This window comes from Delphinus delphis, chromosome 2 (genome assembly GCF_949987515.2).
Source record: "Delphinus delphis chromosome 2, mDelDel1.2, whole genome shotgun sequence".
In the NCBI taxonomy this organism is placed as follows: Eukaryota; Metazoa; Chordata; class Mammalia; order Artiodactyla; family Delphinidae; genus Delphinus; species Delphinus delphis.
Genome location: NC_082684.1, coordinates 81,261,758 through 81,276,573, shown reverse-complemented (window position 1 = coordinate 81,276,573; position 14,816 = coordinate 81,261,758). Strand labels below are relative to the sequence as shown.

The 14,816-nt window shown below is 41.0% G+C and overlaps 1 protein-coding gene and 1 long non-coding RNA gene across 8 annotated transcripts in view; one reads left to right on the top strand and one right to left on the bottom strand.

Moving 5' to 3' along the window:
• Nucleotides 1-14,816, top strand: part of MEIS2 (Meis homeobox 2) — a 200,552-nt gene that overhangs the window by 48,869 nt on the left and 136,867 nt on the right. For all 7 annotated transcript variants that reach the window (XM_060004968.1, XM_060004967.1, XM_060004964.1 and 4 more), the window contains one exon: nucleotides 12,183-12,328. In XM_060004968.1, coding sequence (XP_059860951.1) covers nucleotides 12,183-12,328 — 146 coding nt within the window. The remainder of the gene's footprint in view (nucleotides 1-12,182; nucleotides 12,329-14,816) is intronic.
• The window catches only part of LOC138413996 (uncharacterized), a 93,322-nt gene continuing 82,489 nt past the window's right edge, over nucleotides 3,984-14,816 (bottom strand). The window contains exon 5 of the long non-coding RNA XR_011246367.1: nucleotides 3,984-4,153. This is a non-coding gene — a long non-coding RNA (uncharacterized lncRNA). The remainder of the gene's footprint in view (nucleotides 4,154-14,816) is intronic.

Here is a 14,816-nt window from a genome sequence, read left to right as displayed (position 1 = left end):
AGATTATATACTCGTTAGCAGTCATTCTCCATTTAAAGTGTACTTTTAAAGGGCCTCGTGTCTGTGGTTTTTTAGTCCATAGGCTATATGAAGAATAGTCAATTTACTGTATCTTAGATTATTCTTACTAAGCTGTCACATTATGTTTCCCCATAGGACTATCACATGTATGTTGTGGATATCTATTTACATTGCGTTATAAAAATACACCTGCTTGTTCTCAAATCGTAGTAGATTTATTTAAAACAATCTTAATAAGTAAAATCTCTAAATGCACAGTAGTTACTTTTTAAATGTTAGCAATTTAGTTTATCAACTTGTTAAACAAAAACCCAAAGTTTTATTAGGAAACTCTGTTGTGTGAAAATGTGCTTTGAAAAATGTACAAAATATAATTTTGTAATAAATAACACACATATTCCACTTATGATATCTTAACAGTTTAAAAATATTCACCTAAAACCAGTTATCAACTTCACAGGTACTATTGTTCTTTTTTCTATATGTAGAAAACTTTCCAAAGGGAATGTTGACAGATAGTCCAATCTGTTTTCTTAGTAAGCATTATTATTATCACAGAGATGGCTAGCTTTTGTTTAAAGTTAAAGGATTTTTGTTCTGAAATTATTTAACAATGTCAGCTGCAAAGTTGTACTTTTATTAAAATATTCCATTGTTTTCATTTTACAGTAGTTGAGAAAGTGGAAGCAATATTCAAAAAGTCTTTTTTGTTGTTGTTCTGCTATTTGAAATGGTATCTACTGATATAAATTCACAGAGAAAAACCATATTAAAAATTCAAACTGATCAACTGATATTATAAAAATGTATTGTCCCTACTTTTGTCTTAGATAACAAATATGATAATGAAGTAAGGATCCTAAAAATTGAATGAAATAATTTCTGCTACAGATAGAACTTTGCTTTTTTGTTATTCCCCCTAATGAATTTTATTATTGGTTGATATTTAATGTTTCATTTAATATTAAAGTATGCTAAGAGAGATAGTAAGACATAAAATCCTATAGTTGATGATAAAATGAGAACATTGTTATTGTTACATACTGAACATACAGATTTAATATAATTAATACATTCTTGGAAGCAGACCAGTTGTATTCTAGTTTCATATAAAATGTTAAAAATGCAGTTTATAAATGGTCTTTTGTAGGAAATTCTTTTTGCAAATATAAAGGCCATATCTTTCCTTGAAAGACCTGTTGATTTGGAGATGTTAGCCAGCTATCTTTACTAAAACACTTTACAATGCTAAAAATAGTCCACTTCAGTTAAATATGGATATTTTAAAAAAGAAAATCCCAGTTAGACTGCAACAGAAGGACTTTTGTGTGACAATGTTTTGCATGATTAAAAATTTAAACAGAATAACAGCTATTTATATTTACAGTTACATGAGAGTAATTACTAAAGCAGACAAAATACTTAGAGCATAATTTAATAATGTTTTCCTCTCGCAAAGGTGCCAAAATTGTTATTTGCATAATTTTCACAATTTGTACTGAAACATAGCTAACTGAAATTGGGAAGTCATCTCTCCCCAACCACCTTTTTTCTTTTATAGGAGATGTGGGAAAGAGACTCATACATCATAACAACCCATTTTTGTATAATTTCCCATAAAAATCATGACCCTTGTGTCAAACCATTAGGTGAAAGAGATGTGTTCCATTCATACTTTCTCTTTTAGAGTCTTTCTTTCAATGACCAGCCTCAGTCCAACTTCAAGGCTCCTAATTATAACATTTACTGGTTCAAAGATTAACCTTCTGAGAGGGGCATTCTGGGCTGTTGGTAACTTGATCAGCTTGGTCTTCTCTTGGTCTCTCTCTCTTTCTGGTTCTTTGTATTGCAGGAGGGAGATGATGGTATCTGGCACATTCCTAGGATGACTTGAAGATAGCAGCCTACTGTGTTTAGGGCTGAAAGATTGTGAACTCTGTTAGCTGAAATGCCACTCTGGGGAGGCAAACAGAACATTAAAAAAGCTTTAGCTGTAGGTAGTGTAATGCAAGGAGAGTCAAATTTGAGAGCTGGGACTCGAGTGGACATTTGTCCATGCTTTCCACCTTAATAAAATCTGAGTGTTACTAACTGTGGAAAGGGCATTTGAGAGATCACTAAAAATGAATCATTAGAGTGCCCAGAAGAGCTTTATTATGATGTCCTGTGAATAACTTTGGAACCTACTCTGTACTTTTATAGGTGCTTATCAGGTAACTGAGGAACAAGTACATTCTGTTATCCTCTACTACAGAGATTAGGCAATCTGCTGAATTATAAAGAAAAAGGAATTTACTTTTCTACTGGATTCAGTCAATATCCTTTAGAGAATTCTGTGGGAGGCTAGGGGAATAGATATCCTTTATTGAAATATTTAAAAATTTTCACTAGTATATATAGAATGGATAAACAACAAGGTCCTACTGTATAGCACAGGGAACTGTAATCAATATCCTGTGATAAAGCATAAAGGAAAAGAATATGAAAAAGAATGTATATATATATGTATAACTGAATCACTTTGCTGTACAGCAGAAATTAACACAACATTGTAAATCAACTATTCTTGAATTAAAAAATTTTTTCAAGTGAAATTTTATCTATATATATAAATTATGAAATATATATATATTTCAATGAGAGAAATCAACTTAAGTGAAGCATAAATTAGAAGTACATATACATTTCAGATGAGAGTAACCAGCTTCAGGGAAGCACAGGCTAAGAGTTTGGAAGCTTTCTTGTTCACTTCTGCTATAAAGGATTAGAGGGTTCCAGTCAATAAACAAAGCCATTTTATGGCTCCTGACGGGTAAATTGAGGGGACTGATTTGGTCAAGGACCAGTATGAGGATGTTTCTGTTCAACAGTTAACAGGATTCAACATGATATGGAAAATACAGGCGTGCAAAACTATACTACGACGCTCACGTTGCCAGCTAAAGCCTAAAACACTGCCACATTTACATATGTGTCCATCTGTCTGTTTTTACACTTTATTTTTCCAACCAGTGGGTGAAGTGGTTTTCATCCAAGCTGCAGTCTGAATTTTTTTTTTCACCCACCACTTTCCGTTCTATCATATAGCTGCATATTTTAAAGTGCATGTTATTTGTCTCTGGACACACATTTACTTGCACAGCCTTGGCTGGGTTTTCGTGTGTCTTCTGGAAGGTTAGCTCATCTTCTCCGGCCTGAGCTTTGCAGCGGCCTGCACCGGGCCAGGTTGTCTCGGGATCACTGAGTTAGGGCGCAGTTTGTCGCCTTCTCCAGGTGGCAGAAATCCCCCAGCGCAGGCCGGGCCAGCGGCCAGGGCCACAGTCCAGCCGAGCCAGTGAGAATGGAAGTGCTTTCGGTCTCTTCAGTGGAGAGCCTGCGTAAATCCTGTGTAAATAGAGGGAGGAGAACAAAGAATGAGCCCCTACAGCTCAGAGCATTTGGAGCCATTTGGGGCTGAATTTGCTAAATGCTGCTTATACAGCCTGAAAAGTTGAAGAGAAAGGAGCTTAAAATCCCCTCTTTTTTTCCCTTTTTGCTCATACCCCGGGGGGAGGGTGTTCAGGACCAGGGAAGCCTGAGGTAAGCCGATGAAGACTTGTTTTTTCAGTGCTCTTTTGAGTGTGAAAAAGGTGGCCTGGGTCACTGTCCTCTCTTTAATGTCGGAAAACCCACACAGTTAGTAAATGTTGCATGTAAACGAAAGCATTTCACCTCTCCTGCTTCCCTCCATGCTAGTGGGCCATGAACCAGTCACTTGAAAAATCACAGAAAAATTTCACTTTAACGTGTCCAGACAGTTAAGCACAGCAGGAGAGTAAAAGAGATCAGTAATTAGCAGGTCTCACTGCTGGCCCCTCACCCCACCTCTCTCCCCTCGCCCTCCCCACATTTCTGGGTCTGTAGCTTCCCCCTCCCCCCAACCTCATCTGGTGTGAAAAAGGTAAATTGCAGATTTACTTTGAGGATGGTTCTTGGAAAGCAAGCGTTGTAAGGCTAGAGTCTAACAGAGAACTGGGCAAAGGCAGCTTCTTCTTCTTCTCCTTCTTCTCCTTCTTCTTTTTGCCTCTTATTGAAAACCCTGATTCAGATTTCTCAGTGGGATGTCCTATGTTAAACTCCTGGAAGGTAGTCCCTGAAAGAAAGTATCTTTTGACTCAGTACATTTTAATCCTGTTTTCAAAGTACCATATTAAAGGGAAAAAAGCATAAAGAAATGATGACAGAAAATGAGTTTCCAAAGAGCTTTGTGTTGCAGTTCCATGGCTACAGGATACTTCATTTTTTAACTGTAATCCTCCGAGTAATCTGAACAGCCTGGGCAAGGGGCAGCCACTCTCTCCCAGCAGTCTCTCTTCCCCGTTGGATTTGGGCAGGTTTGAGAAATGGAGCACCGTTTTCAAAAAAAAACCAATATATGACACGTGTCTCAGACATGTAAGGATCATCTCTGAGGAGGGCCATGCCCTCCTGAGCAGTAAAACACTGAGCATGATACACCCAGTGCTTCTAGAGTAGGAAGAGTGGTGTGAGGGAGCCCGAGGCTGGGTGGCTGGGTTACCAGAGCCAAGGACTCCCTTCATGGACCTTCTTCAAAGCAGGTTACATTCTCATAGGGGCCTAATAATATGTCTCAAGGCTCTTGCTGCCAATTTGTCCGTCCCACTAACATTTGACTGTTTACTCTGTGTCAGGGCTTGGGAGTCAGGGCCCCTGCCTTGAAGAAGCTCACAGTCAAGCAGCACAGACAACTTAGTAGACAGATAAATTGCAAAACAGAAAAGTAAATATAGCAGAGGCAAGGAACAAACTGCTGAAGAAATCAAAAGCATAGTATACCAGCTCTTACTGGGAAATAGAGAAAGCTTTACAAAGGAGGTTCCTTTTTTTGGGTTTTGAAATTTGAATAGGAGTTTGCCTGGGCAAAGAAGAATGGGAAGGAGTAAAAAAATGAAGACAAAAGGCATTTTTGGCCAAGGGCACAGGGCTAAAGGCATGGAATTTTGAAAGATCCCTTGGCTCAGAAAAGTTCTTAAAGTTAAACAGATACTCCTATTTCAAAATCATATTTAATTTGAACTTTAGGTCTACAGGGAACAATAATAGTCCTGCAGATAATGGACATAACTGTAAAAATATGCATCTGTCTGTTTCTTGGTTCATAGTTACTTTTAAGTGTGCTGTCACCCACTGTCTCTTTAGTTCATGAATGTGAGTATATAAGGCCTCACTCTTGGGGTTTGTTTCTTGAGCAGTGAGGGCTAACCCAGAATCTAACTTCACTTTTCACCTCTTCTTGTTTTCCTGGCAGCCTAAGGGAGAGGATAGAGGTTGTGAGCATGGGCTTTACAGGACAAGCACCTCTCTGCCACTTCCTGACTGTGTGACCTTTGACAAGTTACTTAATTCCTTTGAGTCTCAGTTTTCTTTATATATAAAATGGAATTGATAATAGTAGTTATTTCATTCATTTGTTGTGAAGATTGAGGATTGGAACATTGCAAGTGTCCAGTGAAAGTTACTTGTGATAATGAGGATAATGAAAGTGACAACAGTATTGATAAGGAAGAGGAGGATACTGTATTCTAGTGACACAGAAATGGTGTAGAAAAGGGACTACCCTATTGAACATTAAACACTAACATTTAAGAATTCTAGGGCTTCCCTGGTGGCGCAGTGGTTGAGAGTCCGCCTGCCGATGCAGGGGACACGGGTTCGTGCCCCGGTCTGGGAAGATGCCGTGGAGCGGCTGGGCCCATGAGCCATGGCCGCTGAGCCTGCACGTCTGGAGCCTGTGCTCCGCAACGGGAGAGGCCACAGCAGTGAGAGGCCCGCGTACCACAAAAAAAAAAGAATTCTATAAACTTGTATATGTATATATATGTGTATGTATATATGACTATAGGGAAAAATGTGCAGTTCATCTACAAATATATTTGGATACTTATGTACAAATTAGTGAATTCTTTGAAAAAGGTAACAATATAATTTATATACTTAAAATTTATAATCAGACATACAAATATCTATATATTCATGAATACACCTAAGTTCTGGAAGTAGGTTGGAAGATATGTGTGTGTGTCTGAAATTAGTGAATTTACATTGCCCAAAATAAAAATGATAATAAATATAGTGAGTTTCTATTTATCAAAAAAGAGAAGGGAAAAAAAAAACCATGTTCTTTCAGGCGAGATATCACTCTTTTTTACAGTATATATTTTATATGAACATATTTAACTATTAAACTTCGTCCAAAACTGAGAGAAGTGAGGATTAAATAATGTGCCACCGACTTACTCCAAAGAAGTATAAATGCTGTTAACCAAAACATGTATTCATTTGTCCTAATATTTCTCTGAAAATACAATACTGAGAGGTTACTTTCAGATGTTTGTGATTTGACAGGGTGCCAAATGTCACAGAAGCCTATTCTATCTTTAAAAAGTGACTTTAAGGCAGGGAATCCATCACTTTAGTTACAGCTCCGTGAAGTAGTTCATAGTACTGCACAGTGATGACATCACAGCCTTGAGATCCTGACTGTATGGACAGTAGATGCTCAAATATTTGCAGCATCTCTGAGCTCTGAAGGTCAGTCTGGTGCTGTCAATACAAGGGCCTCCACTTGGACCACAATAAACCCATTAGAAAAATCCCGAGTCTCAAAGTCTCTCGCTGTACTGAATATATCTAAAGACTGTACAGACACTGGCTTACTTGTGAGAGAAAAGTTTGCACATTTCTGTTTGAACCTGGACCAGCCTGGACCAGTTCTAGCTCAATCCCAGCCCCTGGGCCCTAGATCTAATCTCTCCTCTGCACTTAGACCTTTACCTGTAGGATCAAGCCTGGTTTGATAACAGAGTTCAAATGAGGTAATGCTTTGAAAAGTGAAAAATAACTTACAATATGTGAGAATACCAGTGGTAGTAACACTGGACTTGGAGTTACCTGGACTCTGGTTTATCCTGGATCACATGTAGCTGTGGAATCTTAGGCAACGATTTATCCTCTTGGCCTCAGTTTCTTCACGGATAAATGTCGTGGCTGTTTTTCGGGGGAGGTAGGGAGGTGGAATAGGAAGAAAAAGATGGACTAGGACCCTCTTTACTGTTGCACTTGCCCTCTATTTCTTATAGGGCAGAAGGCCACATCCCAGTGGTATTGGACTCATCGTAGCACATCATCACTGTTTGTATCGCTTCTTTATTCCAAGCCAAGCAGTTGATGTCTAAAATATAGACAGATTTTTGGCTAAATGGGGTTAAGACAATATGCCGATGAAAGGAAGTGGTGTCCTCTTGCCTGGGCAGTTTTTATGGCCAAGAATTGTATGGATTGGGAATTTCTGCTTAGAATCATCTGAGGACCCTCTCGTCATGTGCCCATATCTTTCCTTGATTCACTGGCTACATAGCTACAGAAATGGATTTTGCCTACACCTGGACACCCATGGTATCCCAGGATTAACTTCCTTGCACCTAGACTCCCTCAGTATTGCTCTTCTAGGTGGGTGTAGACTGGGGCTGCTTCCCCTGGCAGTGCCTTGTTCTGAGCATAGTGCGCTCAGCTATGGAAAGCATCTGTGACCTCCTCCTCCAGAGCATGGGTGTAAATCCAGCCGGAGATGCTCTCAAAATACCTCAGAGTCTTGAAACAGGTGGAGGACCCAGAGATTAGATTCAGGCCTTTAGACAACCACCACCAGGGGTAGGGGGCTAAAGGGATATTCTCTGTGCCCTCCAACAGTGCTTCTCAAACTTGAGTGTCATCAGAATCACCTGGAGTGCTTAGTAACCCTCAGATTGTCTGGCCCCATCCCTGGAGGTTCGGATACGGTGGGTCTGGGGTGGGTCCAAGAATTTGCATTTCGCGCAATTTCTTTGCCACTGCTAATGGCGCTGGTCCGCATTTTGAGAGCCAGTGTTCTACAGCTTCTTTCTTCCTGTTTAACCCTCACCATCAGAAGATAAGGTGGGGCTACCATGCGTTGGCCAGTACCTGTGACGGAGAGCACCACGGCTTTCCCACAGTGAATAAGGCCCTGGCCAGAGTGTAGTTTCTCACCGTGACCACTAACCCCATTTGTGGCAGTAGAATAGAATTTTAACTATTCACCTGTTCTTGAGGTTGCATCTTATCTCAAATTAGAAGGTCATCTAGTTCGGTGGCTTCCAAAAGCCAGTTTAAGAACCAGTGCTAGGCTGATTGTGTAACCAAACCCAAGGAACTTGTTAAAAATACAAATTCTTTGTCCCTGCCCCAGGATATTTTGATTTAGTAAGTCTGGGATAAGGCCTGGGGACCTGTGTTTTTTACAATCTCCCCTGATAATTTAGTCCACTTCAAAGGTATCTATCCACAGGCCTTGAGTATTTCTTTCCATGGTCACACACAGTGCGTTCAGTAACACGCAGCTATTTTGAGTATCTTTGCCCCAAACTTAGACTGTGCCTTTAGTCAAGGGATTAGCAACCTTTTAAAAGACGCATGCCCAGTAGTTCTTTATTTAGTTTTTTCCCCATCAGAGGTGGCAATGCTGGTGCAATGGCCTTGGGTCAGCCCTTTAAAAAGGCTCTAATGGGCACTGAATTACTCAAAGAAGTGCCCTTCCTGGCACGTTCGGAAGTGACTACCTGCACTCGGGCCGCCCACCCAGCCCCTTCGGGACCATGAAGAGTGCAGTCGCCCCAGTGTGGGATTATCAAAGAGAGGGGAGGGCCCTTGAATAAACTCATTGATAAGTTTAGCCTTTTACTCATGCAGCAGACCATCACTGGGTGTCCACTCTGGCTCAGACATGAAGGTGTGCTCTCAGGATAAAAAGATAAACAAAACACAGTTCCTGCCCACACCATGTATCCCACACTTCTGAGTCCTAACTTCAGATGCTTAGATACATGCCATTATCTCCTTTTCCTCCTCTGACACGTGCATCTGTGCCCGTATACACACTATTTTCGGCATAGAAACTCATTTGGCACAGATGCCAAGGATTGCCAACGCAGCCCTAAAACAGGGAAACAATGTCCACTTTAAGGGTTACTTTAGTATCATCTGCACAGTTTTGTTTTAGGTTGCAGATCACACAGTTGCCTTTTAAAATTTTTCTTTTAAAAGAAAAATTGCTGTTGTTAGTCCTCTATGCTAGAGTCGGTTCACAATCCATTGGAGGAAAAAACAAATTTATTGTGTGTTTGGAGAAGAAAATTCCTATCTTTATAGAGGTGTAAACACTAATATTAATTTAAAAATCTCTTGTCTAGTATCCGGTTATTATAAAAATAGGTGCATTTTTCTTTATAATTATTTGTCACACTGGATCCAAATTCAGATATTTTACAACGTTTATATACATTTATATAAAATGGACCGCTTTATATTAAAATGCATGTAATGCTCCTGTCTTCTCCAGTTTAAGTCAGTCATCAAAGGAGGCTCACTCCAGCTCTATTTTTTTTCTTGAGCTAAATATAGTGAATCATATAGTTTGAAGGTGTTACCAGCCCTCTCTGCTTTTAAGCAAGAGAAAATGCACTGTGGAAACCCTGTCTCTCATTTTTAAGGTCATTGATTGGGTTAAAAAGGCAAATGCCTTTTTTTGTTGAACTTCCTTCAATTAAGCCGATAACCTTTTAAAATAAGTATATTCAAGGAATCTATCAAAAAAAGCTAAATGAGATTTTTAACAAAATCCTGACAATTTCAGCTTAAACATATACACAGAAACCATATGTGCTTAGGAAGAAATATATACACACAGGCATTGTTTACAGTGTGTGTTTTTATATTTGGAAGACATTGAAGGAAGAGCCATTCCATACATACATTATCTGAAATGTACATCCAGATAGCCCACATAGATTTTTCCATCCAGAGACAAAGATATCTTTATCCGTGGTAGGTCGACAGACAGACTGACTTCAAACTTGCACTTGCAGTGTGGGTTTTTTTCCCTCATCTCCGGGTACTGCTTTTCAAAATCGCCTCAGGCTATAGAACAGCACCTCAGATCCCCAAGGCCCACTGCCTGGCTCCTAATAGCCACTCTCCATCTGTGTCACATGAACAGCTGATGAGATCGCTTCAGTGTCTGTATTTTGGAGAGCATATCCACCCAGGTTAAAATGCTAGGGTTGCCAAGGAGCAGTCAGAAGCCATTAGTGTGGGTGAGAATTTGCCTTGCAGCAGTTCTTTGGCATGGTGGAAAGTGTGTATGCATGTCCCTGCTTGAGCGTGTGTGTGTGTGCGTGTATGTGTGTGTGTGTGTCTGTCCTTGTGCAAGTGACCCCCTCGTGTACATGGTTGTGTAGGAAGGGTAGACAGATGAAGACTCGACTCCATCTAACCAGTGTTCAAAAGTCAAATGCCTTTGTTTCCCTGTACTCTGATTAGTTCTTTGACTACTTGGGGTCCTTTCGACTCACTTTTCCTTTTTTTTTTTAATCATAACAGACGGCAAAGAAAAAGAGAACAGCAACTTCGGGGTCATGCTCTAGTGTTTGGGCAGATGGAAGGGAGCTGCTTTGCCTTGGGGCAGGGTGGTTGTAATGAAGTGGCCTGTCAGTCTGTAAATAGTGAGGGTCATCTCTTCCATGTGATGGAGGGTATCGCATTGCAGTGAAAATGGAAATGTCAATAAAATTAATCTGCCAGCTCTTTGTGTGGCTTTTCTGCTTCTCTGGCCAAAGAAGGTTGAGAGTTTTTGTGGTGCGAAAGGAAAAGAACAGGTAGAGGGAAGCCCACCAAGCAGACGGGACAGGTTAGGAGGCGAGGGGCCTGTGGCAGGATATCCCATGTGGCCCAATCCAGGAGGAGGGAGCTGGTCTGGGAATGAGCTGGTGGATCTATAGCATTTCCCTGGGAAGCTGCGGAGCGTCTAGCTCTGGCTACATTGAGCACAGAGTTTATTGTTTTAGGCTTTCTTGGACAAGGTTTTTACTTAGCATGGGATTTATGGCATTTACTGCTAATGAATGTCTATTCTTAAATTACAAAAACCCCCATCTCAGCGCAATTCCCAGATGTCCTTCCAGGACCCTGGCTTCTTAAACACCAGCAGGGAGCATAAACTCTCCACTTCTCTGTTTTCCTCTTTCGTGTGGCTCCAGGCTAATGATGTGCAAGGAAAACACAGCCATCTATAAAGCCCCAGTGCTGTCCCCGTATTCTTCATTTATTTTGCATTTGATTATGCCACAAGTCGGATCTTGTTTCTTTCCTTTTTTTAAAGTTATTAGTTCAAATATTAATGTAGGGATATGGCATATATTGCTCCTCTTGATTGATGCCTTCCCAAAAACAGGAAGACGTGCTCGTATGAATTTTAAGAAAGTAGGGGTCCTGCAATGCCTTGCCGGAAGAGTTTTTCAGATACATAATTTAGATGCCCTCCAGGCAGGCTTTCAAGGCATTTTTGCCAGAGGGCAAGAAAAAATAACTATGACTGTTAAAAGTAAATGATTTTTGCTAATGCACAATTAATGCCAGAGAAAAAGCACAGAAGAGAAAGATGTTGATAGAAAGTTCTGATTAAGTGAGCACCCTACCTTGATGTGCATCTTTCTTTTTTTTTTTTTAACAATAATGATCAGTGGTGCAGAGAGCTAAAAGTTTTCATGTCACGCGGATGCTGAGTCCAGGGTCATCTGAGGAGTGTGTGAATGTGCGTGCTTTGGAGGTGACAGTTCTGGGAGGGGCTGAGCAGGCAGTGTGTTATGTGCAATGAACAGTGACACAGTTACTGTCACCTATGCAGGCAGCCTAGAATATATAGACTACAGAACATTTAACTTGATTACCCTACAGTATGTGTTCACTCTGGGCATGGGGATGCATTTTCACTGAATGGGTTTTCTGATGGCGGTTTTCCCACACTGGATTCCATAATTGACAAAGAGCTACTGCACTGTGTCAAGAGCACAATTAGAATTGAATTAATGATATGGGCGAGTGTGAGACACACAAAATTAACATTTGAAGAGGTCTGGTTTAATTTTGTCTTTTACATATTTGTGTCTCCAATTATACTTTAATGAAAGAGAATATACCCGCTTAATGGATTTCTTTCAACAAGCTTAGCTGAGCTTGTCATTAGCTGCTCGTTGTTGTTGGCACCCTTTCTGTGTTTTCTCTAATGTATTTTCATTTCTTTCTACTAGGGGATGGTTTAGACAACAGTGTAGCTTCACCTGGCACAGGTGACGATGATGATCCAGACAAGGACAAAAAACGCCAGAAGAAAAGAGGCATTTTCCCCAAAGTAGCAACAAATATCATGAGAGCATGGCTCTTCCAGCATCTCACAGTAAGTCAAGATGAAAGAGAAAAATGTTTTGTTGTTTTGCCTTCTCCTAGCAAGTTAGGTGGGCTCATACAGATTTTTTTGAAAATAGTGCCTATTTTCCCTTTCTCAAAATATGATGGTTAACAGAGCCGTGAAGGTTTCACCAACTCTCACCACCCAAAGAGTACCCTGTAGAAAGGAGGAGTTTTTGTTTCCATAGGTCAGGAATGGACCTTATTAAAAATGGTCTAGGGCCCTAAACAGTCTATATAAGTAAATGTGTTATTTGTGCTAAAAGGTATGAGAGCAACTTCAGATAATGCAGCTGCAACCACGGGAAACAGCTGTTAAGAAGCTCATGAATCCATAAACGTTGCCGATGACACTCGTAACGAAAGCCACCTCTTCTAGCAGGCAAAAAAAAGCACTTTGCCACATGCATGTCCAAGCTCATGGTACCAGGGACAACTCTAATTGCTGAAGCAGCTTGCAAACATGTTACATGTTTATATGACAAACGCAGAAGGGTCATAGGTGCTATAACGCCTTTGTTTATAAGGTCGAGATTAAAGATTCGTTTTTAGCGGTTCAAGTCCATTATCTTAGAAGCCGATCCTGTTCACTTGTGGGAAAAGATCAACTATGTGTAACATTTTTAAAGTAACAGTTTATCTTCCTGTTTGCAGTCGGTTTTATGCATCATTTTATATATACCATTGACTTTAAGACCCTCATGACAAAAACATTACAATATATTTTTACGGAGGAACTAGGCGCTCATACTTTGCTGTTCGTTTGGAAATTCTGGGAAAACGGTGAAGACGTCAGAGGCTGTTTCTTGCTATGAGATTGTTTTCAGGCCATTCTATTTAGGCTAAGGCTTAAAAATAGAGTAGCACATTGAAAGCTGAAGGTCTTTGATTATCCAACTTGTGGGTTGCCATGCTGAATGACATTAGTTACAGTGTCATGGGTCCAGCACAAGGTTCCACTTTTATTTATGGCGGTAGCAGCTGATCTGGTCTTGTAGCAGAGCTACAAAGGGCAAGGGGTGGGGCGGGAGGTGGGGAGGGCAACGTGATAGATTCACATTCCTAAATCGGCCATTTTGATGTAAGGACATTAGTAGCAAACTAAGGTGTATCGATCTGGCCGGTGGTGTCAGGATTAGCTGGGAGAACCAACGAGGCTGCCTTGGCAGTGGTTATTCTTGCCTTGCAGCTATGGCCATTTCAAAGGTCAGGGCCCTGCACTGACTGGGCTCAGAGGAATTAGACAGAACATGCAGTCTCTGGGCTGATTACTTAACCAAAGACAAAATAATGAGTCCTAAGCAAATACTGACTAATTGAAAGGGCTGTAAATCCATTACATATTGGTCAGGGATAATCAGGAGTATTTAATCACTTTTATCTATTCAGGAGCACTGAAGCTGCAACAGCAAAGCCCTGAACCTTGCCATGTGGTTATTATTCTCATCATTATCAAAATTACTTCACAGCTGTTCTTTGCTACATCACCTCAGCTGGAGATTTACTAACCTGTAAAATGTTTTTAATTTGGAAGTCGAATGAGTGTGAGGGGAGGGGTTTCTCATTTTTAACTGAAGGTTTGTTTGGTTAGAGTAGCAAGTAAGAAAGGCAGGGTAGGAGCCAGTGGATGGCAGGCATGCCGCCTTCTCCCACCAGCAGCTCACCTGTCTGGCTTCCTCCCTCTGTCTTCCTTCATGCTCGGCCTTCCTTGGTTGAAAATCGAGACTTCAACGATTGCTTTCCAAGCCAACATTCCCATGTATTTTCACAGAACAGCAGGACCTTAGGGAATTTGGCTGCTTTGTTGACAAACCAGGAAACTCAGACCCAGAAAAGGAAGTGATTGGCTCAAGGTCCAGCTGCAACCAGGACCCAAGCCTTTCTTGTCCCCAGCTCTGTGCTCTTTCTACCACATTATGATGACTTTGCGAAAATCACGATCACCTTTAACAGTTGCATATCAATCTCACAGCCTCTGCCATCAAAATGCTCGGCGTCAAAGAGGGGAAATATGGAGAAGCAAAGTGCTGTTTGCTTTACTTGTTTTTAAAATTCTCCTGCTCCCCCAACCTCTCCGAATAGAGAAGACTTACTTTGCACCTCTGTCTTGAGGCCAACTCTCTCCTTCACCGCCCAGGTCTGTGCCTTGAATTTCCCGTGGAGTGTCCAGAGCCCTGCTGGACCTCCTGCCTTGCCCTGTTGGTGTCTTATCTCCCACCTCCCTGTCCCGGATTCAACCCACTGTGCGCCGTGGCCACGGGCGAGGAATTGTGTGTGGCCAGTGATTCCTGGGTGCTCCTTTGCGGCTGTACCATACACTAGGTACTGTGTACTATGTACCTTCTCCCCACCCCGAGGTTGCTTTCATCTAGATAAATGTGCATGAGGCTTTGTGCAGAATTCTCTGTCCAACTGAAAATTTTAATTAATGCCTGTCCTTGGAGTGGGGAGAGAAGACTCAAGTAGCCTGAGCCGGG